Here is a 26530-nt window from a genome sequence, read left to right on the forward strand (position 1 = left end):
TCCTGTAAGCAAGCGCACTGGCGAGATCGTGTCTCCTAGCCTGACGCCCTTCCTTATTGGATTTTATTGCTGACTTTATGGAGGACTATGGTAGCTGTCCAGTTCTTATATATACCTTCCAGTATTTTCACATAAGGATCATCTACACCCTGATTCGGCAATGCCTGTATGACTGCTGAGGATTCCATTGAGTTGAATGCTTTTTCATAATCAATGAAGGCTATATACAGGACTTTGGTATATTCTGCGCATTTCTCTATCATATGATTGATAGGGTGAATATGATCTATTGTGCAATATCTTTTATGAAAGTCTGCTTTATCATTTGGTTGATTAAATTCTAATGTTGCGCTGACTCTATTAGTGATTACCTTGGTAAATACCTTGTTGGCAACGAACAATAAGCTGATCGGTCTGTAATTTTTCAAGTCTTTGGGGTCTCCTTTCATATGAATTAAGATTATAATTGCGTTCTTCTAAGCTTCTGGTACGGTCGAGGTCATAGGACATTGCGTATACAGGGTGGCTAGTTTTTCTAGCAGAATCTCCCCTCCGTCTTTCAACAGATCTGCTGTTACCTGATCCTTACCGGCTGCTTTTCCCCTTTTCATTGCTTTTTAAGGCTTTCATTATTTCCTCTTTCGTTACGGGCGTGATGAAGGATTGCTGTGTGCTACTGTCTCTAACATGAACGTTCTGATAACATTGGCTACTGTATAGATTTGTGTGGAACTCTTGGGCTACTTTAACTACCTTATCCATATTGCTAATGACATTGCCCACCTTGTCTCTTTACGCATACATCTGGTTTTTACCTAAGCCTAATTTACTCTTCACCGCTTTTAGGCTACCTCCATTCTTTAGAGAATGCTCGATTCTCTCCATATTAAACTTCCTTATGTCAGCTGCCTTGCACTTATTTATTAACTTCGATAGCTCTGCTGGTTCTATTCTCTCTGTAGGGTTAGACGCCTTCATGCTTTGACGTTTCTTATTCAGATCTGGCGTCTGCTGAGATAGCTTGCCGGTATCCTGTCGAACCGTCCTACTGCCTACTTTTACTGCGCACTCTGAATTGATAGCTGTCAGATTATCGTTCATTGTATCAACATTAAGATTGTATTCCTGAGTAAGAGCTGAATATCTGCTCTGCAGGGATATTCTTAATTCCTCTTTTTTCCCTCTTACCGCTAGCTCGTTATTGGACTTCCTCTTAACTAGCTTCTTCCCTTCCCTCTTCAAGTCTAAGCTAATTCGCGGCATTACCATTATGTGGTTGCTACAGCGCACCTTTCCGAGGACCTTCACATCTTGCATGATACCAGGGTGAGCACATAGTATGAAGTCAATTCCATTTTTAACCTCACTATTAGGGCTTTTTCAGGTCCACTTCCTGTTCACTCGTTTGTGGAAGAAAGTATTCATGATGCGTAAATTGTTTCTATCGGCGAGCTCTACTTATAGCTCTCCCCTGCTCTTTCTAGAGCCTATCCTATAGTCGATTATCGCCTTGTCGCCAGCCTGCTCCTTGCCCGCATTCGCATTGAAGTCGCCAATCAGTACAGTTTACTGTGTTTTTAATTTGCTGATTGCAGATTCCACGTCTTCATAGAAGCTTTCAACAGTCTCTTCATGATGACTAGATGTAGGTGCGTGTGCCTGCACCACCTTCAGCTTGTACCTCTTATTAGGCCTAATTACCATAGCTGCCAACCTTTCGTTAATACTAAAGAGCTCCTCTACGTTGCCAGCTATATCCTGGTTAATGAGGAATCCCACACCTAGTTCTCGTCTATCCGCTAATCAGCGATAGCACAGTATGTGCCTATCCTTTAGTACTGTATACGCCTCACCTGTCTAACTTCACTAAGCCCTATGACATCCCATTTAATGCCCGCTTGTTCCTCGAACAGCACTGCTAGGCCAGCCTCACTAGATAAAGTTCTAGCGTGAAGCGTTGCTAGGTTAAGATTCCAATGTCGGCCTGTCCGGAGCCAGAAATTCTTAGCACCCTCCGCTGCGTCACAGGTCTGACCACCACCTTGGTCAGTTGCTTCGCAGCCGCTGGGGAGTGAGGACCGACGGTTAATTGGTTTGTTCATGGAAGGTTGTGACCAAGTACTGCACCAGGGTGGCCAATTCCTGTTCTGGTGAAGTAGTGCCTTGTCTGTTCTGGTCACCGAGATCAGGCCGCACCCCCGGCCTGCCTATGCAATTCCATCAACACGCGGAGTATTTTTTTTTCAAACCCGGTGGAGAATTTAGTGGCACCGGGATTCGAGCTCCGGTCCTCTTGCACGCGAGGCGGACGCTGTACCCTTACGCTATCGCTGCACTCCTCGCTGAAATTGAATACGAAAAAATGAATGGCGGAGCCTCACTTTCTACAGATATTTACACCTTGCTGTGAACGACGGCATGAAGGAGTGAGCGAAAGAAGGAAGAAAGCGGAGCCGTAGCGTGCGCCTCCGGAATAATTTTTACCGCCTGTGGTTCCTTGGTGTCCACTGATATTGCGCAGGTGACGTTACAAGCGTGCGTCGTTCGCATGTAAATGACAGCGAACTCCTGCATCCGCGGCGTCCAAGCGAACGTTCGCACAGCACAGCGAGGTGGATTTGAGATGCATAGGAGTAGGAGCGAAGGACGATGTAATAGATAAAAGGGAGTGGTAGGCTACAACAAGGATAGGTGCTACGCTGTGGTATGTTTTAAGATTTTACTTCTGTAGACCACCTTAAAAGGTAAATACATCGTGCATAATTACGGCTTTTGAAGATCTTAACATAAGCAATGACCCAATGATTTCAGGACTGAAAACATCTAGAAAGGTATTAATAACAAATTCAGCACACTTAATTAGGGGGCGGAACCATGAGCGGATTTAATAAAAGTGATGTATTTATGAATGTCCCAGTTTAACGCGCGCCACGAAAGGCTGGTGAATTTTTTCGCATGGATGAGAACTCAGGAGTTACTTTCAGTAGACATCAGCAAGGCTCCATGATCTTTTAGTGTGAAAGTAGCCGCCCTCCCCAGGTTTCAGTGGTGCGTGCGAAGCCTCCGAGGGGCAAGTGTAGCTGGCTCACCGGGTCAGTGGAGAAATAGACAATAAGATTTATTTGCATGGTGGAAAGTGCGGAGCTCCTCATAACACCGCAGGTCAAGCCCGCCGGATGGCCAAGAGCTTATAAGCACCTCGGTGAGTTAGTCAGCCCGTTGTACGAGCTAAGCCTGAAGACCCGGCTCAGAGCAGCGCATCGCTCTCTCCAACTGCATCTCAGTAGTCATTAAGCGGAAGCGGGAGGTAGGCCCTCATGATGTGGGATAGTGTAGCGTGCCCTCCTCAGAATCTGCAGTTGGGCGATTAGAGGGTGAGGTGGATATGGAAGAGAACTTGCATTTGAAGATTTCGTGCGTACGGGATAGGGACCTGTCGGCAGGTGGGTAAAGGCGTCGGTAAAGTTTGTAATTTAGGGTGATGTCCTGGTAGATGGTCAACCGGTCTGTCGCTGACCTTGCTCCATGGAGGAGATATATGGGCTGGGTCTCGCCCTCGTATTAATGCCTACGGAGTGCCAGTGGGCCGTCTCGTTCCATGGTAGTGAGGAGTGTGCGGGAGTCTACATGAGCTGGATGGTGTGTGTGTGTGTTGGGGGGGGGGGGGGGGGCGGGCTTATATTGTAGGAGACGCAGAGTGATGGGAGTGATCCGGCCTTTAGAGAAATTATGTAGACGTCATTCACGCTGTGAGGATGCGGTGATGTCCACGTACAAACTGCAGCACTTAAGCACCTTTCCTTTTCTCAAAACCAGCGGCATTTTCAGGCATCTTTGAATTTGAGGAAAGGAAAGGCGCATATAACTGCCTTCCCGGGCCAGTGGGCACCTCAATTGCCTTTGAGGTGGTGATTATGATGAAAAAATTCATTATTGGAAGAGTCCTAAATTTTAAAATGTCAGAGGCGGGCTAGCTCCTGGTCGTGCCTGGCGGCCGGCAGCCATTGTCTGACGGCGACCTTCTCCGCCCACAGCATCACCCTCAATTGCGAGGCCGGGTCGGAGGTAGAGACCACGATCTCCCACACCTCCAAGTCCGTGAGGGACCATTCGGCCGGCGGTTGCAGTTGTAGACAGATGAACACAATGTGGTCGAATGTGGCTCATTCGGGGGTGTGAGTAGAAGGGAAGAAAAGCGCAAGCAGCGCTGAGTAGGGAAAGGTGCGAATTTGGAGTTGCCGCCTGGTCGTCTGTTGTTGTTTTGTGAGCGATGTGTGTGGCGGTGGATAAAGTAGGATCTTCACGGTAGTGTAGCGTGAAGTCGCGGTATGTGAAGAGCCGGTCTCTCGCGCTGCCTAGCTGTTCGGTAGGCCCCGCTCAGTTGACGTATGCTCGAGCCGCGGAATGGACCGCTTCGTTACCGGGATTGCCCGAATGGGCTGGTACCTACGCTATTCGAACAGGGCGAGGTGGATAGGGGTTGGAGGTGAGAATTTTATAGGCGGCAGCATGTATTTGCCCACGGGCAAAATTTTGAATGATACAAGGCTCGGTTTTGAGGTACTTGCAACATAGGTGCGCTATGTTGCAAGTTAAGGAGGTTATCACTACGAATTTAAGAACATCTCTGAAAGTAGATGTAAAAAACACACAGTTGCATTCGATGCAGCGTGAAACAAAACAATGCAGAAATTAGGACGAAAAATTAATAATTCAGGACTGATTGCCAGAACGTTAGATTAACCGCAAGATGTTCATTCCTTCCTGGATGTTTGCAAGCAAGAACACCGAAATAACAATGCAAGAATTGGCGTTATAGCTGGTTGTTCATAGTGCAGGAAAGCGTGCTAAGCTCTTTACAATACGAAGGACGAAAAATAAACAACGGAATTAAAACGCAGTCGAACAAGCTTGACACCATTTCCTGCATCATGCCCAGAAATAACGATTCTGCTGAAAATAAATGATTTTTCGATCCTTTGGAAAAGACTATAAGCCGTTCAGTGTGGAATAGAGCCAATCACATATGACGCTGCGCCAGTGACGTCTGATTCCCGCTTCCCCTTCTGGTCGCGTGGTGCTCCTGTCGGTGTCTTGAAGTGGCATCCCAAATTGCCTCTTTCCCGACCGACCAACACGAGAGGGGATCTTCCCCTCCCCTTTCCGCCGTCTCCCGTGCGTCCGAATTCTAATCCTCCCTTTCCTATGGACCCATAGATGGCAGCACCTCACGGGTTTCTCGGAAAGAGCAGACCCGTGGTACGAACTCTGCGGCAGCAGCGGCGGCGCTGGCGGTCTCCCACGTCGCGGGCGCAGCGGAGAGACCGGCGCCCGCTCTCCCGCTAACCTATCGGAATCCTGCGAGCTCACTCTCTCCAACAGAGCGCACGTACGCGAGTACGCACGCGCGTTGCGTTTCTGTTGCTGCTCGTTGAACTGGCGTTCCGCTCCTCCTCGTGAAACAGCCTCTCTCCCCTCCGTGGCGCCTCCGCTCACCCGGGGGCGACCGCAGTGCCGGCGGGCCGGACGATCAGTTCGGGTCTCGAGCGTACCGCGGGAAAACCTCAGCGGGAAGCAGGGGCCCGCCAAACGGCTCACCGCGCCTGTCCGAAGGCAGTTAGCGCGCCAGCCACAATGGTGGTCGCGTAGCACCGGATGTGCCGCTGGCGCATTGTTTGTTTGGGCTTTCTTCTCAGGTCGGGGCGCCCAGGGCAGCCAGGTGGAACCGGCGGCGTTGGCTGCCCACGGTGGCCGAGCGGCTCGCCCATCATGCGGCCTACCTGTGAAAGACTAGCGTCGCGGCGCTGTCTCTCTCTTGTCCCACTCAGCTCGGCTGCGTATGGTTGCGTCTGGCAACGTGGACGCCTCGGTATTCTTACAACTTCCCCAGTCAAGATTTAAAACAGATGGATTTGGCTGCGCTCAGCGGTGGTTTTGTGAATGGGAGCATGTTCTCGGACCTGGCCGATAATCACGTGCCTCTATCTGCAGGCGATGCCGTGAATTTCCTCCCTATCGCTGCTTGAGCACCGTTCTTCGAGAGCAACGCTGAATTATCACCGGACCCATGGACGCACAAGCTGGACCACACATGGAGTGCAGCCGTCTTAAGCTCAGGTGACCGATGGACTAAAACTTTTAATTTTATGTGAAGACTACGGAGCTTTGTCTTGTGCAAGAAACCACGGACGAAAAAGCTATCGGCTCTTAGCCATGCAGTGTGCAGCTTGGACCGCCGCAGGCAGTGAGGCAGCCGTGCTTCATAACTACCTGCATAGTTCCGAAGACGATCCGTCAGCAACGACAGGATCTGTGCGACGAACGAACGCTAGTTCAAAAGGCACCGGTTTGAACTTCTTCCGCCGAATCGGCGTCCTGCGCGTATTGGCTGAACTTGTCGGGCTCTTAAGAGATTGCCTGACCGCGCGATGGCGGGAGTACTGGAGAGAAGCTGTCAGCGCTGCGGACGACGCGGCACCTGCGCGCGAGCAACGGAAGCGACTTCACCAGCGGCAAAAGCGGCGTGCCGGATTAGAGAGCGGTGCGTCCGTGGCTGCCGAGAGCTGTGCGTGCTCAAAGTGGTGGTGCTGGAGTGTTGTCCCGTGCCTGCCTGCCGTGTGCGCCGGTCTGGTGGCTATGCTGTGCTACCTAAACTCGCTCGACGGCGAGTTCGTGCACGACGACATGGTGGCGGTGGTGGGAAACCCCGACGTCACCGGAGAACATCGGCCGAGAACACGCGGCTCTTCCCTCTGGATGAATGACTTTTGGGGGCGACCAATGGCCGACCCGGAGAGCCACAAGTCGTACCGCCCACTGACCGTGCTCAGCTTCAGGTGAGTGTGGGCTTAACATTAAGAATGCGTAGCGAGTGCTTCCCGCTGCTTGCTTCTTCTAGACATCGTTATTTCAAAGGTCGCAGCGATTGCAGATTGCATTTCGTCGGTGGGCTGCACAGCTGCACGCAATATAAAATATCTCCCTACGACCCAAAAAGAAAGTTCACTGACAGGTGCACGCAGGAGTGGAATAGACGTTTTTTCCAACAGTGCACAAACGCCATTCAAGCCCCAGACTGACTATATAGGCAAGCATGGCGTTGAAGATCATTTCGAGCATAACCACGAGCTTGCAGCCTGTCGCGTTTTCACTCGATGTTTAAGTTTCTTCTTCGTAATTGTACAAATCGCCCTTCATAAAATTTGGAAAAAATACTTCCGACCGCGGTGCACTTTGGAGCGTAGCCGTCTAACTTTCCGATTTTTCGATGCGTAGCGTCTTTGTTGTGTCCACTCGCAAGCTGGATGTGGCAAAAAGATCTATGAACCGAACATCCGCTTACTGCTCGCTGTAGAACTGCCGACAGTTGCCTCCTATTTGTGTCTGAAGTGCACGTTCCGAGTGAGTGGGCGCCTCTTCGCTTCGTTGAACAGTTGCTTGTAAAAGAAGAGGATGGTAATTCCGTTCCTCCTAGAGACTAAGCATATTGTCTTCCGTTGATTTTAAAAACTATGAGTCGTTATCTCAGGGCGCCTAAGACATTGCTTTGCTGAGCGCAAGCTCACGGGATACGAATAATTACCGGGGTGGATGTACCTCAACGGACGCTATGAGAGAAGACGCTATAGCACTTTCTGCTATACTTTTGATATTTCCTCTACGTTGCGTTCTTTCCCTGTTTGTTAGAACTCTTACCCTTACAAAGTCTTTTCTGACTGGCTTGTAAAATCATTAAAAGGCGTTTACATGATAAACCTGCACCATGGTTTACTCTGAATTAAATCGTGACGTAATCATATGCATGGCGGAAATCCAAATACCTAATTTCAGGTCATACTTTAACCGACGTTTAATGGTCTTTAAAGTACTATTGCTTTGAAAGGAGCAACCTGATAATTTAATAGGTTAGCTTTTTAAGCAGAACCTATCCAATCTTTCAGTGGCGGCGAAAAGAAAAAATTCTCTTACTCCCTCTTTTAGGTGCATTTTACGGAACCCCTGATGATCGCAATTAATTTGGGGCGCTCCGTTTCGACTTTCTCCATGCCAGTCTTCGTCTTTGGCGCGACAGATGCGTTTATTGCTACTTTCACTTTGCGACTCTCTGGGAATGTCGCCGTAATGCATTCGCGTTGCTGCGAAATAAGCACCTTTTCTAAAAGCCTTCGCAGTGAACCTCTGCGTGCGTCCCCTACGCTTGCCGAGCAGCGTCTTTCCCGACGCGCCCTTACTTTGCCTACGCGGCGTTATGTGCTTGGGCGCGACAAGAGCAATGGTGTAACCGACAGCTGCTGCGCTGGCAGGCGACGAAACAGCGCTGCAAAAAACAAACAAATAGAGCTGTGGCCTGACGGCGCCAGCCCCGCGCACAAAGCAAAGGAGGAGCAAAAAGAGGGAGCCCGCAGCAAAGTTGAGAGGGAAGGGCAACCCCTGAATGAAGACCGCGCGACGACAGCGTGGCGAACTGGGGAAGCGTGCCGGGGTGGGAAGGGAAGAAGCGAGAGGTTGCGCGCGCAATCCCGTTTATGACGGGGCACACCGCTCGTATACCGTGTTTTTTCGGCCTCAAGCTGACGCTACGTCGGGAGAGTGTTCGCGGGGAAGCGGAGCTTGCGAAGCGTGCTAAGAAATCTTACAGCAAGAGCGCGGCCACAAGCTGTGCATTGTGCCGCCAATTTTTTTTTTTTTAAGGTTTAGCATATGATAGTTTGTAATTCACGTATCTTCTGCTGCGTTTCTAACTTCTTGCTGTGTTATCTAAAATGTCTAATGTAAGAAGAATTATGAAATTGAGGCAGTACACAGGTATATTATATTTCCTATTGGCTCACATGGTTTACTTGCACTGTTAAGAAAGTGAAAAAGAGCTTAACAGTGCTTTCCTGCCTGTTGCAATGTACGGCATACGCGTGTTTTATCGGCCACCACCGTAAAAGTTGCTCACACTGGTCCTCACCATTTTGACAGCTCCTGAAAACGACGGACGCGATACCACTGCTGCCATATTCACTAAACAGCATCCTAGGTTCCAAAAAGCAGCTGCGAAAGAGCTTTTTAGAGCTTTATTCCTGCGTCTATGGCTTGTGCTGCTGCGATTTCGTTGTACAGTACATTGGACAAGTTTTCTATTTCCGAGTCACAGGAGTTATCAGGTGCGGAAATAGCGTGTACCGACGTTAAAGTGCCTGAGAAACTCAAATAAATTCGCATTGTTCGACCACATGATTAATAGTGAATTCTTAGAGGCATTGCTATATGGTCAGTACTGAGTAGCCTGATTTGCATCGACGTTGACGTAGCGTGTGGTCAATAAAATCTTCACCGTAAGCCTGGTGATTAATCAAGGTGCTTTGAAGGTGTGCTCAAAGAGGAAGTCTGGGCAGTGTGCTCCAGGAGGTTTCGTAGAACTAGTCAGCACGAATCTTTGTGGGAGCTGTGTCCGCTCTCATGTTTTCATTGAGGGTGCCGTTAAATACTCTCGTTATCAAGATATGACATTTAAAGGGTTCTAGTGCAGTGATAAAAGACCTCCCATTAAAGAACGCAAAAGAAATGGAAGGAAGCTAAAGCAATATCTGTGGCAGACAAGAAACAAAAATGTGAGAGAAACAAATGTACTAAGGTGCAAACGAAGTAACAGCATGAAGGCGATATCCGTTGGGAAGAAAACAGATGCTAAGGTTTTGCGGTTGATGAGTATAAGAGTGGCTGGGTAGAAATACTGCATCCTTGAGGAGGGAGAGAAATTTACGTGACGTTTGTTCGATCGTTAGTTTTTTCCGCCAATTTATTTATTAACTGGCGCACCAAATTTCAATATATTGATTATAATTTTAAAATATTCATTTTAGATATGGCTTCGCCCATGTAAATCATTTTATTAAGAGCAAACAGCCTTTCCGCTCAACGGCGCCTCCTTTTCACTCACTGTATTAAAAAAACAAACCTTGAAGCAAGGTGAAACATCCGTGTAGGACGGAACTCAGAGCCCTAACACACAAATAAAGTGGCCATGGCGCGTCATTTTTTTTTTTGGCCAACGAGCATGTTTTTCTTTAGAGAGGGCCACTTTAGACGGAAGCAGCGTCCGAGTGAAGGAGCACCGGATTCCCGCATCAGCTTCCGTTTTCTGCAGCTAATGCTATTCGCTCATTTCTTTCTTTATTTACGCTTTATCCGCGGTGCCCCTCGGGGCATGCCGGTCGGAAGAGGTGGAGAGGAATTTGCCAGAATTCATTTTGAAACTCAGCGAAGAGGCTTCGACTTCGCACCGAGACTCACGGCGCCCGAACGAAAAACACGAGCTAACACGGAGCAACGGAAGGAGCCTACGCAGATTACGCTCTTCTCGACAACCAGATAACACGAAAAGGCGCTCTGCAACGGAAATAGCCGAATTCGCGTGGGCAGTGCGGCGGCTGCAATGAGCGCATTTCTGCTGTTGACAAGTACGAAAACAGCCGCTCTGCTCGCGCTGCGAATAAGCGTGGATAAACGCTGAGGAGACCCTCCGAAAAGCGGATCGTGAATTTGAAATTACGCCTGGCATGCAATAAACGAGGTGTCTTAACATCGGCGCCGTGCCGAAATGCCAAACACGCTGCACGTATTTGTATTTTAAATTCTCTCTTACAGAGTGGCTTTGATTTGACTTGTCCAACAAACGAGGCATGCGCTTCTGAATTCACTCAAGTTATGCCGGCAGCCTCAAGGCGCACTGACAATCTACTATGGTGACAACAAATGAAGTTCAAACTCTAATAATTCCTTAGAGGGATGAGAGGGGCAAAGAGCTGTCGAAGTAGGTTTAAGCGGGCGCGACCATTTCTCGCGATGAAACCACTGCAATGCAACTTGCTGCAGCGGCATAGACACCAATCAAAGTAGAAAAAAGCGTCAAATTACGGCTGCTGTGACGCCTTCAGTGTCAGTGAGACGAATTTAATTGAGAAGTAAGCAGAGTAAATCGAACAGCAAAGTAACAGCCTTTTGCGCACTCTTCATGGTTACAGACGAGCTGAATAGATATCGCAGTGGCGCCTTTGCGATATCTCCAACCGTAGGAGCGTGGCCGTCTAACTTTCGTGGTGCGTTAAAGTTTGTCGCGTTTGGCTGATGTCTAGATCGACATATTATTGGATGCGTACCGTCTTTGTTGTGTCTACTCGCAAACTGGATGTGGCAAAAATATCTATGAACGGAACATCCGTTTACTGCTCGCTGTAGAACTGCCGACAGTTGCCTCCTATTTGTGTCTGAAGTGCGCGTTCCGAGTGAGTGGGCGCTTCTTCGCTTCGTTGAACAGTTTCTTGTAAAAGAAGAGGATGGTAATTCCGTTCCTCCAAGAGATTAAGCATTTCGTCTTCCGTTGATTTTAAAAACTATGAGTCGTTATCTCAGGGCGCCTAAGACATTGCTTTGCTGAGCGCAAGCTCACGGGGTACGAATAATTACCGGGGTGGCTGTACCTCAACGGAGGCTAAGGGAGAAGACACTCGAGCACCCAGAAGCGTTGTGCCAATAGTACGTTTTGAAACTTCGAAATCAATACGAAAGTTACAAATATGGACTCTGATATCAATTAGTTACGTAAAAAGTTTGGTTCTTCGTAATAGAATTCTTATTTTTGAATGAGACAACGCTCATTTTTACTGAATATCGGCGAATTGAGCCACTCAGCAAAAGACATCGTTCTGATGAATAAGGTTACAAATTTCAATAATTACATTTATGTTAACGAGATTAAACAGCCTCCTTCTTAAAGCTGCTGACGACCCCGTTCAGGGTTGAAACAAATGTGTTGCGCACTGTTCAACCGTAATTCTCCTATCAAAAATAAGAAATCGGAGCTTGTTCCAGGTTAAAAAAAACATAAACAGCACTTGCCGTAGTATAGAAATGCCAGTCTTCTGCGTGACTCAGTAAATGAATTTCTCTTCGTACACTCACCATTCTGCATCCAGTGCAAACGCCATTTTTGCTTAGCAATTATGTAGGAAGCATCGCTGGCATATCTTTGTTATAGTTGCGACTGTGAGAGCCCATGCACTGTTCTCCAATAGTCACATGATCATAACTGGTCTTCTGCTAAGTCTCATATAACCATACAGCCGCTTTCCTTTATGAGTTGCGCGCATGTTTAAGCCCCCCGGGACTTTATATTTGTATAAATTCACAAAATATTCTGAGAACACTTGAAATACTTCAATTCCTTTCAATATATCGACAGCTCCTGCTGTAAGTACCCGTAAAACGCCGGTGGTGAAAGACAATGCAGAGTTGCGAATCAAGCGCCATAAAGCGGCCACGGTACACTTAATTCAGCGCACCACTGATTCCACCCCCGCCCCACCCCTCATTAATATTTAAAAATAAGCTGTGCTGTTTGCTCGCAGGGCGTAAGTACCCGATTTTTTTCTCGTTGCTGGGCAGTTGCCTCGTCTCGGTCAGCCGTCACTGAATAGGATGAAATACAGGCGAATGTAACGCATACCGCCACGAACTATTTACACCAAAACGCGCTTGACAGCTGCGGCTTATGCGAAAAAATGGTGCGCGGATCTGCTACTTTGATTTGTCGCTACGGGTGAAACGGAACGCATATTTTCTGCGTAGATTAGAGCCAATGCTAGCAAATCCACCCCGGGATACACGCCGGGCGTCCGCAAGTCTTCGTATCTGTTCAAATATTCAAGATATATGGGCAACCTAGCTTTCGAATCAGATGCGGACATTATGCTTGTGATACTCCATTCATATCAGTTCCTCGGCTGTTTTTTAACTATAACCTGTCTCAGGTTAATCGCGAGCTGTTCCGACTAGCAAGGTCTAGTGGTAAAGAACAGATTTTTGAGTTCGTCATGTCCAAAAATGGGAAGGTCCTTGCAAAGCAGTCCGAAGGCGCACCTTTCATTCGCATCAACAAGCTTTCGGATCTTGAAAAACTAACATAACCATGTCTGACATTGGTTTCGTGAAATGTTCCGATTTTCCTGAATTCCAGAAGTTATTTCAGCATAACACAGGCAAATCATTTATGTTTACTCGTGTTAATATTCGCAGTATACGGAAACACTGGGGCCATTTTTGTGCGCTAACTCTCCCATTTCATTCAAGTTTGGACGTTGTTTCTCTCGCGGAAGTGAACGTTTCGTAAGATGTGTTATCACATTTCTCGCTGCCAGGTTACAAGTTATATTCTTACACTCGTCTACAACGAACAGGAGGAGGAATTGTAGTTTTTGTTAAAGTCTCTTGGTTCGTTTCTGAAATTAGTATTCCTTTTTCTCAAGCAGAAGTGGTTGCGCTCCGCCTAAGTGCACATTAGTTGTCGTTGGTTCTTCTCGCAATTTACCGCCTTCCGTGTTGTAACGGTCGAATCTTTTTAGCTGAGCTTGATTCTGCAATATCGTCATTCTACCGCGAAGAACACTTGTGCATTGTCGGTGATGTGAAGATCGATATTCGACGCTCCACTGTGCCAACAGTCGCAGATTATCGGGACACCTTATCACAGAGGCGACTAGAGACTAATATCCACAGCCCTACACGTGAGGAATGCTTATCTGGGCAGCTGGTCCAGTCTTGCTTCGACCACATAAACGTGCGTTCTCAAAACCTTTCGGTGCGGTCTGCTGTGGTTGAAGTCAAGCTTGCAGACCACTATTTTCGTTTTCTGCTCGCTAACAGATGGTTCCAGCCACCCTGAATCTATGGGCAGCCAGCAAAATGTATCAGAACTTGATTATAAGCGTCTTGATTAAAGAATAGCAAAGTATGATTGGTATTGTCTTATTGATAGTGTGTCCCCTGCAGAATTATATGACAGTTTTGTCGAGGTTTTTCGTTCGCACGAAGCCGATTCTTCACGCAAGGTGATAGTTAAGCAGCGAAATTTCGACAATAAGTGGTTTATTGTTTATGGTTTATGGGGATTTAACGTCCCAAAGCGACTCAGGCTATGAGAGACGCCGTAGTGAAGGTCTCCAGAAATTTCGACCACCTGGGGTTTTTTTACGTGCACTGACATCGCACAGAACCCGGGCCTCTAGAATTTCGCCTCCATCGAAATTCGACTGCCGCGGCCGGGATCGAACCCGCGTCTTTCGGGCCGGCAGCCGAGCGCCGTAACCACTCAGCCACTGCTCTGGGCTCGATCTAGACGTGCCCCAAACGGTTCTGAACTACAACTGCAGTTTAAACGTGAACGAAACAGTGTTAGTGTCATGATCCGTCTGGCCAAGCGCAACCACTTTAGGTCTCAGTTTAACGAAGCTCGTTTTAACAGCAAGAAAACATGGTTATTGATGATTAATCTGAAATTAGTGATTTATAATGATACGTATTTATCTCCCATTTCCGTAAATATGGACAGTGCATTGCGAATGACTTTAACAAAATATTTGCTCTGGTCTATGGCGCATCTCGAACCTGGCCTACCGCCTGTCCTATGCCTCCCAGTGTGATGGAAACTGCTGTTCTGCCTGATATTACCGAAAGTGATTTAAGGTGTATTCTTTTCAGTCTTAAACGTAGCAAATCTCATAATCATGACGACCTCGAGGTTTCTGAATTGTGCAGAAATTTTGAAGCGATTAAAGGTGTCCAACTAGTTATCCTTAAGAGTATCATTTCCAGCGGTATAAAACCGACTTCAACGAAAACTGCTTAAGTTATACCTTTGTACAAGGGTGGCTCCAGAAACATCATGAGTCATTACCGACCCATCTCTATTCTCCCATGCATCGACCAAATTTTTGAAAGCTTCTACTACTTACCATGACGATTTTTTTGAATACGCACAGTGTTCTATCACCTTGTCAGTATGGCTTCACACCAGGAAAAGGAACAACAGATATTCTTGAAGAATTCTCAGACATACTAAGTTCAGCATTTGATAAGAATCAATTCTTATGCTCTATTTTTCTTAAAGTAAGCAAGGCCTTCGATAGCATGTGCCAAATTCTTGTGCTTGATACAATTTCTGCACTGAGATTTGGAGGCTCGTTTTTCCCATTGCTTACTAACTTTTTACAACATAGGCGCCAATATGTGTCGATTTCAAGATTCCATAGCGATTTCACGGCAATTACTTACGTAATCCGGCAAGGTTCTATATTGAGTGTTTTGTTATTCAATCTATACGCTAATGACCCTGCAAACAATGTGCCGGTTTCATTGTTCCAATATGCTGACGACACTGTCATTGTTGCACGCGCAAAGAAATACACTGATGCTGTAATAGCAATACAGATGGCCGCTATTAAAGCCATTGGCTAGTTTAAGTCTAAACTTATCAATGTTAATACCTCTAAAACAGAGCTTGAATGTTTTCATATCAAAAATCAAACAATATAAGTTGAACCAGCCTGTTTATTTGCATACTTCATCCATTTTTCATTGTAACTGTGTACAAGTAAAATATGTGCATTGGGACAAAAATCTTGCCCTGATCTTCGAGAGTGATCTCTCTGGGAACTCACAACTCTCTTTTGTTTGCCAAAGACTTCGTGCTTTATCGTGTGTCCTGTATAATAGATATTTTATGCGTTTTTCTGTCCGTAAATGTGTTACACACTCTATAGCCAAGAATGTGCTTAGACACGGAATCACTTTTATGGTGGCTTCACGGTTCGCTGGCAGCACAGGGTGAATTCGCTCCTGCATTAGATTTAAAAGAATATTTCCTACGACCTGCGGATTGGTAAATACATTGATATTTTATGAAGACAAAAACTTCCAAGCTTTAACGCCTTGTTAACAGAAACTATTGTGCTTGAACATTTCTGGCAAAGTCAGTTCAACATTCCGCATGTTCCTGCACCTGATTTAGGAACAAAATACCGTTACTGCATTCCTCACTCCTCAACCCGGTATGAAAAACGCACACGTCAGTACTATGTACTACCTGTTTCAATAGGTTGCCATTTTGTGTATAACACATCAAAACAAAATACACACTGAAAAAAAAATTACGTTATTTTTCCGCGTTGCTTCCTGCCCCATAATTATTTCAATGTTACTGTTTAAATTTCACATTACTGTCATCCCTTTTTGACGTTGTAATAGGTATGTCTATATATTTGTCGCTTTGTGCTCTAAAGTTTTTTATTGTCGAGTTCGTTGCAACATTTCAATTTCTCTTTGTTTTGACAAAGTACGCTGTCTACCAGTCGCTGCCACTCAAGCCCTTTGAGGCTTTGGTACACCTGATTTTTGGTTGACGAGAATTGAAATGAATAGAAGTTTTGTCCATCCATCCATCCACTCACCCACCCACCTACCTACCTATCCATCCGTCCAGCCACCGCGGTGGCTGAGTGGTTATGGCGCTCGGCTGCTGGCCCGAAAGACGCTGGTTCGATCCCGGCCGCGGCGGTCGAATTTTGATGGAGGTGAAATTCTAGAGGCCCGTGTACTGTGCGTTGTCAGTGCACGTTCAAGAACCCCAGGTGGTTGAAATTCCAGGAGCCTTTCACTACAGCGTCTCTCATAGCCTGAGTCGCTTCGGGACGTTAAACCCCCATAAACCATAAACCAACCATCCGTCCGTCCGTCCGTCCGTCCGTCCTTCCGTCCGTCCGTCCTTCCGTCCGTCCGTCCATCCGTCCATCCATCCATCCATCCATCCATCCATCCATCCATCCATCCATCCATCCATCCAATCCAATCCAATCCAATCCAATCCAATCCAATCCAATCCAATCCAATACAATACAATACAATCCAATCCAATCTAATACAATCTAATACAATCGAATCTAATCCAATCCAATCTACGGCACTACGGCATGCGTCTGTGCAACGCTGTAGCAGCTCCGAGTGCGTGCGTCTGAAGCCTGTAGCTTGCGTATCGTTAGCACCTTAGAGAAATCGCAGCTACTAGGACGAAGAGGAAAAGTTAAGCACGAACACAAACCCTGCCTCTGCACCGATCCCTTACAAAAATTTCTTTACACAGTCTATAGACTGTATATAGACTTCTGTCTATAACGTCTATAGACTCTCTACAGACAAACCCTAGTGAACAGTCTAGGTAATGGGGAACCTGCGCTGCCAAGGTGGCACTGCAATTGTTCCATTCGATGACTCAAAACTGCTTTTGTCAGCCGCTTGGGCCGCTGAAAACGCGAGAACATATTCTGCGCGATTAGATACCCGCGTTTGGCTAGAAGCATTCATTGCCTAGCTTCTATCGGCGTAGCTCAGATAGCTGACGCACGACACGTACGCCTTCGACAGAGCGCAGAGGCTCACGCCAATAAGCGCCTGAAGGTGGCGCGGAAAAGTGCGAAGACTACTACGCAAAACTGCTTGCTCTACTCGCTAGGCAGTGTGTTATAGCGCTGCAGTCGGCACCGCAAACTTCAGCGCAAGTTTCCCATAAATATCCTATAGGCAGTCTATAAACAATCTATCGATTTATGGCCATACACTTTTAGTAGACTTTTGTCTATAGACGGTCTCTAGACTATAAATATACAAAAATAAATATCTATATGAAGGTAATAAAGTCTATAAGAAGTCTATAGAGTGTCTATAGACCATTTTTATAGGCGAGGGGGCAGCAGTGGTCCTGCCGTGGCGCATCCTAGTCAAACCAGTGTCTGAAAAGAGTGACCGTGCAGGCCAGTACGATGTTCACGTGCCACTCAGTAGGTGAAACATGTGAGAGCCATGATTCTGCATGTTCTTGCGCGCATCCAAGCCTCAAATGTGCTGCTAAAAGAACGCCAGCTCATAATGCAAAAGGGATGTCGAAGTGAACACCAAAACGTTACGGCGGATTTGAAGCTGGGCTACATTGCGTGACACTTCTGATAGGAAGCACTATGCATTGTTTCTGTTGGGTAAAGAAATTGGTGCACCACAAAGACGTTCACTAGTGAGAAAGACAGGGAAACGCGCTTGTCCTGTGAGTCTTACCTGTGAACTTCCCTATGTTGCACTAATTTTTTGCCCAAAATATAGAATGAAGCACGAACTAGCCCGAGGCAAATTTCAACTCGAGTTTCTTTTTCTTCATTACCGAGAACCAGGAGCAAGTATATTAGTAAGTGGGCGACTTTCCGGGCGACGGATAAGAAATTGCGAACAGTATTCACAGAAGTCTAGAAAGAGATATACAGGGCTCATATGGTTGGGTATGGTGTGGGGCCGGCGCCTTATAAATTGTAAAACGTTCTTATGGCCTGTCTTTGAAACACAACGGAATACACTTCCCTCTTACCTTCAATAACAATATTCGCTTCGAATAACTGATAACGACACAACCTCTTTACACTTGCGTTCTCACGAATGTACGGTTTGCTAGCCGTTATGTATTCTTTGGGACCTTGCTCAAGGAATCATTAAGCAAATATGATTTCATATATATCATATTTGATATATATCAGCATGCTATATGATATATATCAGCATGCCGCTGCGGTGGCTGAGTGGTTACGGCGCTCGGCTGCTGGCCCGAAAGACGCGGGCTCGATCCCGGCCGCGGCGGTCGAATTTCGGTGGAGGCGAAATTCTAGAGGCCCGTGTTGTAGTACCGTGCGATTTCAGTGCACGTTAAAGAACTCCAGGTGGTCGAAATCTCCGGAGCCCTTCACTACGGCGTTCCTCATAGCCTGAGTCACCTTGGGACGTTAATCCCCTATAAACCAAACCATATATATATATAAGCAAGCAGAGCTGCGTGAGCAATCCCGTAATAAAGGCCCCGCTGTGTGCTCACAGTGCTTGTAGTAGCAGTGCGGACTGCATGGGTGATAACGCGGTAGCCGAGCGGGCGGCGCGTGTGTGTTTGCTTGCATAAATATAGGCCCGGCTGCCACAGTGCGTGGCAGTGGATCAGGGCAGCCCTTGGCGGTCGAGGCTCGAGCGTGTTCGCCGGTGGCGGAACCCCAAGCGGCCGTTACATATTCATGAATGACCAACGTTCTTCCCGCCCTCGCCTCTTGCAAGCCGTGGCTGTTCCGTCACGTAGACCCAGCGTCCTCCATGGGCGGGGAGCGAACGTAAATCTGCTGACGAAAAGGGCCCGAGCGCCTGCGCTTGCCTTCTAGCGTTGAACCCGCCGAGCACGCCAATGATGATATAAAATGCCTGACACATTATCGCGCTGCAAGACGCAGACACGGTAGCGTTGGTGCCACCTTCGCTTGTCGAGAGAAACTTATGCGAAAAAAAAATGATGGAAATGTTACTTTGGGGCGTGCATCTTTTGAACATGAACCACTCGCACATCTGCGTGCTACAAAGTTTGCGAAAGAAAAGGCCGTCCCGTTGTAATTTAGATGGTTTGATATGAATGGTTGATTATGCATATAACGTTGGCTTATGCGAACTGTTCAAACACGCGATCAGAGATGCCAATACTTATGTATCATATTTCGATTTCCTATTAAACTGTGCTATTCATGAAGGTCGAACATTTTCTGAGTCGTTGGAACGTCGGGCAGGATTAACTTGAAAGATATGAGAGAGGCATTTATCCTGCCGCGGGCGTAGTTAAACTGAACATGACGACGACAATGTTCACCTACACAGCGGGGACATATATCCGGACTGAAAACCGCTCGTCATTTGTTGCGTGCAGCACGGCTCCGATGGCGCAGCCAACAGTGCCTATGGACGAGGCTAGCAGCGCTCCCTTAGGGTGCGCTTCCGTTCAACAATACGCAGTGAGTGCTTCTCGTAGATAGATTTACATAGTGCTCCCTGCGACATGTTGCGGAAGCAAAAGTGTACGACTAGATGTTCCAAGAGTTAACAGAGCGTTTTGAAGGATGCGAGATTCGAAGTGACATGTTGCACCCAACTTAACAAAGTACGAAATCTATAGAAACCACCCATGTTTTGGAGGCTGTCGGCCACAGATTTCCGACAGGTGTATTGCTATATAACGCCTAAAAAAAACAAGGACACCTCTATGACAACTAACTTTTGTTAGCGACTGTAGAAATGCATCAGAATCATTAGCTGAGAAAAGATTCCGTAGTTAACAAGAACCTAGGTACCGAGACTCATATCGTTTCCGTACTTCCGTCTGTGTTCCGGTTCACCGGGCCATACTAGCGACCGCTACGCATGCGCGACAAATACCGGTACCTATTGCCGCTCAGTAGAGCAAGCGTGAGCCTGCAAACTGCCGGGTATCGGCAAAAATGTTTACAAAACAAGTCATGCCCCGCGAAAAGGAAGAAAAAATTAGCACTGCGGCGTTCACTTGACATCATCCTACCCGCGAGAAGTGGCCGCTGAATATAGGATTGCTGCCAGCGCTGGTTGTTTTCTGACCGGCAGAGAGCATTGGCCACAGCTTATGCTATGATTCAAATAGTCATTCTCAACTCTTGTCCACTTACTCGCTTCCCATTACGCGCAAAATCTCAGACTAGTGATACAAACTGGAACATTATTGTCGAATGTCACACACACGCATGTCGTTTAATAAGACGCCCATGCCCTGCATATAGCGCTGTGGCTTTTCAAGCGAAGTGCACCAAGAATTTCGTCTTTCACAAACACTCTCATCTCCCCGGGCCCGAATGACGAATGACTTGAATATTTCGTCTGCTCATTATCGTCTGCTTTTAAATTTTGGCCATGTGTAGCCATTTTCGGAACCGCTAGTAAATGTGCACTCCGTGAGTCGGAACACCCATGCACGGTTGGACAGCAGGGCTTGTGGTACTGAAAGATGCCTTCGCAAATGAAAAAAAAAAGATAACAAATTTGCGCGCAGCGCTAACTCTGGAGCAAGGTCGCAATATATGGGAGGTAAATAAGGGAGTAATTCCTCATTGTCATCCACAGAAGTCTAACTGCGAGGCTGCTTAGGAAATTCATGCAGTGGTCACACCAGCTGAGCATTTCAAGAAGTTCTCACCCTGGTCCTGGGATGCAACCACGAATCATTATCTGTCCCAGGCTATATTTAAGCAAGCTAAGCGGACCCGAAAGCAGACAGCGGGGCGAGGCCGAACGGATCGATCAACAGCTCGAACTGGAAGCGGTGTTGGTGCAATGTGTTTTAAGAAATAGCATATATTGGTCATATTGTGGTTGTATTAATTCCTGCGGCAGCCGCATACGTTATGTAGAACGTTTTCATTATAATTTGAGCGTTTTTTTTTCTCATTTACTGTTTATTCCGTTTTTATGGCCAGGTTGACTGCTGCACCAGTGCTCACTGAATGCTTGTAACGCGTTAAAGTTCTTACGAAGTTTGTGAGGGCATATGATTTTTTGTCAACTGTGTATATGTGTAGTATTGCTTGTATTGTTTTCCTGCTAAATTGTAAGTTTTTTTTTATGTCGAATGGAGAATCGAGATTTCCATGTCATGTGCACCTTTTATTTGCTACGCTGTACGAACAAAACGGGGGCAGAGTCCTCGTCAGGCTGTATTTGACTTTAGTCTCGGTCTCTGCAGGGCATGGCCTGAAAATAAAGTGTTTTTGATTTGATTTTTCGTAATTGGGAGCGTGAGGTACTACACAAGGTTAACCGCCTTCTTTTGTTTTATGATTGTTTTCCTGACAACCTAAACCCCCGGGCAGTCTGCGGCGTCCCTCATTGACAACAGTAATGCATAGAACAACGATAAGGCAAAAGCGCCGTCAAGAAGCTGGCGGTGAAGCTGAGTGCCGTTTCGCCTTGTCTCAGAATGAACATAAAACAGCAGCCAAAGAGGGACACCACACAGCAAGGAGACATGGCGTGAGGCTTACTAATAACTGACGCATGGAAGAATATATAGGCTGAAAGAGGTGGGAGGAAGAGTTGGGAAACAGGAAAATAAGAACACGATGAAACAGAAGTGGTCAACGTCACCGGATAAAAACGAAGCAACTAGGAAAAAAGCACGTGTAATGAACGGGAATTGTAAGGCGCCAACCAAGCTGAAATTCTCAAGGTGATGGTAACAAACCAATCTGTGAAAACACGCGACTAAATAAACAGGCGAAACGAATATGCGAAGTAGCAAGGGAAAAATAAGAAAACACAGGGAGGTTCAAAGCGCCAACCAGGATCAAATGGTAGAAGTGATACTAAAGAATAAATCCAAATTAAGAAGACAGGTTACTAAAAACCGGCAAATAATTAAGAACAAAATAAAAGGTTAAAAAGGCAGGGCGACAAGAACCATTCTTTCTCATAAGGTGGCGCGTGAAAACTTATAAAACTGCCCAAGGTATCTTTTTTAGTTTTCAGTTAGGGCTACGGAAGCGGCACTGATGGAGGGTTCCTTATTGCCGTTGATCGCCACGGGTTCCCGTAGTTCACGCGCCAACTGCCTGCCCTTTTTTGCCAAGAAGGTGGACTCGCGTAGCAGCGGGACACATCCTGGGGACTCGCAATGCTTGCAGTGGTTGAACAGGTGCCCCCCCTAAGCGTTCCTGTCGAATCTTGCGTACTCGATCGCACTTTCGCTATATTATGCGCAATATGAACCAATTAGATCAAATCCAGATTATCCTGCATTGTCTCAGAATCACTTTTTCCCGCTCAATTAAAAACAGGGGCAGTAGGGAACCTCTGTGCAGTTGCCGTGCACTGCTGGCGATGAGAAAGTTCGAAGGTGGCGCTAAGGGAAGGCTTTCCGCTCTAGCGTTGATTGCGTCGTTCTCTCCTTTTTCTGCGTTTGCAGCCTGGGTTGCAGCTCACCAGGGCTTGTGATTTTTATGCGTAGCCAAACTTATCTATTGTAGCGACCATTCCCCTGACTGCCATGTCTATTCTTCGCATCCCTTTAAAACTAGCGCAGATTTTCTTTTGGGCCTACTTTCAGACCCAAAATTCTCCGAAAAAGGAAACATTCTCCCAATGGAACGTCATTGGAAGCAAACTTGGTGCGGCGCGCAACTAGAACTTGCTGCAAAAGACATTTCCAAGGGCTTAAATGAAACTAAAATTAATTATATCAAACTACACACTCTAAGTGCTACACAAAAAAAAAAATTGGGCCTTTCAAAAATATACCGTTTTCGACCACAGGTAGAAGAAGCTCTCACGCAGGACACCCGGGTTCAACGTCGATGGCGGCTTATTTATTTTTTGTTCATTTTAAGCGAGCCTTTCAGTGCGAAAGCACTATTGGCCGCGAACTCGCAGTTTAGCCGTGCTCGCATTCCCACCGTGGTCGCACCGCACCACGAGATCAACCACGTGACTGGTCACGTGACAACAACTGGCCAGACAGACTAACCTGGACTTTCAATCAAGATTGCTAGAAACAGCCACCTGCCAGTGCAGTGGCGCATTAGCTTAACCACTGCGCCACTACGCTGACACTGGTTAGAGGAGTTGCAGCCTTCTATGACTGTTAAGTAGAGGATGGCCAACTCTCAACATATGGACATAACCCACTGAAGAAAACGCATCATACCCCTAAGGCGGAGCTTAAGTGCTCCCTTCTATTGAAGAATTAACACCTGCTTTCGGGCGTCTATTCGATTTAACTACGTTAAACCCCTACTAATTTTTTTATTTTTTTATTCCTTATTGGGCGAAATAACCAGCCATCATGTGCGTCTTGTAGCCATAGCCCGATTTATCGCGAACTGTGGCCGTCGGTACAGCCCCTAAACTCTGTCCGAGCGGCATTGACGTCGACACCGTCTTTGGCTTCCTGTGTCTTAGGAAGTCGATTGTTGCGATGCTAGGGGCGACATTTTTAGGCGCAGAAAGTTTTCCAAAAAATCTTTTGCGTCTTCACACAGAGTAAAATTTTTGTTGCGTGGCTGTAGTTATATTTTCCGCTATTTGGGCGTTTTCCGTTATCGCTTACACCTTGAACCATCAAGGCTTGCTTACGTGTGTTGTAATTTGTTAACGCAGTTCATATATCGGTTTTATATCGAGTTAATTTCCTTTTGTACAAGAACAAATAACACACTGTTTAAAAATGTGTCATAATGCATTTTCTTGGTATTTCTTATTGTTTTTTTATCTTATGGGTCCGCTTTTTTTCTACCGTGTGCGTAAGCAAGCATTGGGTATTCCTGCAACAATCGTTTAGTGTACATTCTACTTCATAGTAACTGTATTTTTATTCTATGCTTACTGTTTTGTATTGGAATTTGCATTTTTGTTGTATCATTACGCCGTGGATTTCTGATCGATTTTTCATCATGAAGCTTGAAGATATGGTTGTTACTAGTGCAATCGCCACTGTTGCCAAGGATAGGATGACCTTATCAAGCGAGATACTGCGTTTCAAACATGGCAAATATTGCACTATGTCCGAAATAAAGGCTACTGCTACTACCTAACTGTACGTTAATAGTTACAGAGCATGCGAAAACCAACTCTGCCAATGCCCCGTTTTAATTGTATTGTGCGTGGCGGCGCATTCGCTGTAGTTTGCGTGGTAAACGGTAACATTACCTGTTATACGGCATCGCTGTGCTAAACACCTATGGTGCACATGCTCCGACGCAGTAGGTAACGTGAAATGTGAGAAAATAAATTTGCTTGTCTGATGGATGCATTTCGTTCTAGTTCTCAATAGCAATAAATTTTCGTGGATGCAGAGCTCAACTGACGGTCATGGGTTATTCGCCAAATGTGCAAGTATTTATCATCAAAATCAAAACTTTCGTCCCTCCTTACATTGGCCGTTGCCCCTTCAAGGAATTCCCCTTTTTTCGGCCTACGAATTCGATCAGCAACCGGAACCGGAACTGCGCGCAGCATCATCAGTCATCCGGGTTTCGGTGACTCCGAGTTTATTTTATTTCTTAACGAAACCCTAGCCGAAATGCAGCCATTGAAACACAAGAAATACACACCAAAAGTTTTTCTTATTTTTCCCCCGTATAAAGGTCCGGAAAACGCTCGCTGAGGCGTAGGAGTCCACCATACGGTTTAGGCTTTCCGCGACTTCTTCCCCTTCTGCTTCACAGAAAAAAAAAAGAATTAAAATCATGAGTAGCAGAACTGCAAAACAAGACGGGACTCAGGCAGGCGATAACATAGGAAGAAGAAAGGGGCAGTTGGGAAAGGAAATTGTAGGGGCTGTTGCCATCCTGCGATCCGAGTCAGATTATTGTATCAGCACGTCTTCTTTGTCTATTTTTCAGAAAGTATTAGCGTTTCTGTCAGCGTTTCACAGGTTGTTTGTGTTTGGATTTGCGCAGGTTAGTTGTGTCATCCTTGCTCGGTTTATTTCCCTTCACCATACCGATTGTTTTCGTCATGGTTGCCATTGAACTGTTTTCTCATGCTTTATCTTCATTTTACGTTTGCTTGCCAGATTACTTGCGCGACTGATCCATACAAGCTCTGCTGTTTCATGTTCAGTTGTCAGTACCGCCCTGTGTTGCCGCCTGCCTCAGTCCTGTCCAATTTGGCGCTTTAGCTCCTCACGATGTCCTTCCAACTGGCCCACAACCAAGTCCTTCTAAATTATAGCCAGTTTGCATGCGCAGCACTACAGAAACCAGACTCCTTCAATTCGGCAGTGTAGACATGGCGGCAAAGTGTTAGGTTGTAATGAACATTTAGTGCTCAATTAGGTATGTTGAATATATCCCCTGATAGGCGGAATCAAGTGTGGCGTGCCCCTCTGTCGCTGCGTGCAGTAAATGGGCTGATAGCCATTCTGCTGAATTTTGAAGCCGTTTGGGCGCTTTCCTGAAGATCAGAATTTTTCCGACTAAAAAAAACGCTACAGTCATTCGTGACACGTGAGGAAGGCGAATACTTGTAAGTTTGCAACAATGACCTTGACGGGGATGTTGTCCCAGGTAAACAATGAGATAGTCGATGTTTTTAAAGAATTGTAGCCGAAGACATCCACATTTATGTGCTGGCCAAGGGACGTTCAGGTGCCCACAAAAGTTTTCGGAGCACGAAAATTGCCACAAAGCGGAAGTAATGAGCCGCGTAAGAGCGTACCCTAGAAATAAAGGGTGTGCTGTGTAGTTCATGGCGCGACCTGCTCAATGAACCCCTCAGTGTCTGGCTGCATGCACTTCTAGCCATGGAGGAAATTTGACTTTTTTTCGTCATTCCGACGTTCCGAAAACTTTTGTGGACACCTGTACAGTCTGCGTCACCCTTGTGTAGAGCGCACGGGCGGTGCACTTCCCTGCAAACAAATGCGGATCTCGTCGCAGCTGCTTGGTGCTAGAGGCAACATTTTCGCGGAAAAAGCGCCAGATAGCCCCGAAAACAAAGCAGACACGAGCACTTTTCTTAGAAATCAGGGGATGCCCTGTAATTTCAGTTCTTGTTACCAGGTACCCACTGCTCGAGTGCTCTACACAAGGGTGACGGGGACTTCACTCCCGAGTTAGGCTGAATCCATAAGGGAGATGCGGGCCCTGCAGTGCGCGCCACTTGTACTCGTATGTTTAGTTTAGTTTAGTTTAGTTTATGGGTGTTTAACGTCCCAAAGCGGCTCAGGCTATGAGGGACGCCGTAGTGAAGGTCTCCGGAAATTTAGACCGCCTGGGGTTCTTTAACGTGCACTGACATCGCACAGTACACGGGCCTCTGCGCCTCGTTCGAAATTCGGCCGCCGCGG

At 46.6% G+C, this 26530-nt stretch overlaps 1 protein-coding gene across 1 annotated transcript in view; it reads left to right on the forward strand.

The window, feature by feature from the left end:
* The first annotated feature begins 5510 nt into the window (after positions 1 to 5510).
* The window catches only part of LOC144121915 (protein O-mannosyl-transferase TMTC1-like), a 137885-nt gene continuing 116865 nt past the window's right edge, over positions 5511 to 26530 (forward strand). The window contains exon 1 of the mRNA XM_077655354.1: positions 5511 to 6836. Coding sequence (XP_077511480.1) covers positions 6214 to 6836 — 623 coding nt within the window. The 5' untranslated portion in view covers positions 5511 to 6213. The remainder of the gene's footprint in view (positions 6837 to 26530) is intronic.

Source organism: Amblyomma americanum, chromosome 2, assembly GCF_052857255.1.
Source record: "Amblyomma americanum isolate KBUSLIRL-KWMA chromosome 2, ASM5285725v1, whole genome shotgun sequence".
Classification (NCBI taxonomy): domain Eukaryota; kingdom Metazoa; phylum Arthropoda; class Arachnida; order Ixodida; family Ixodidae; genus Amblyomma; species Amblyomma americanum.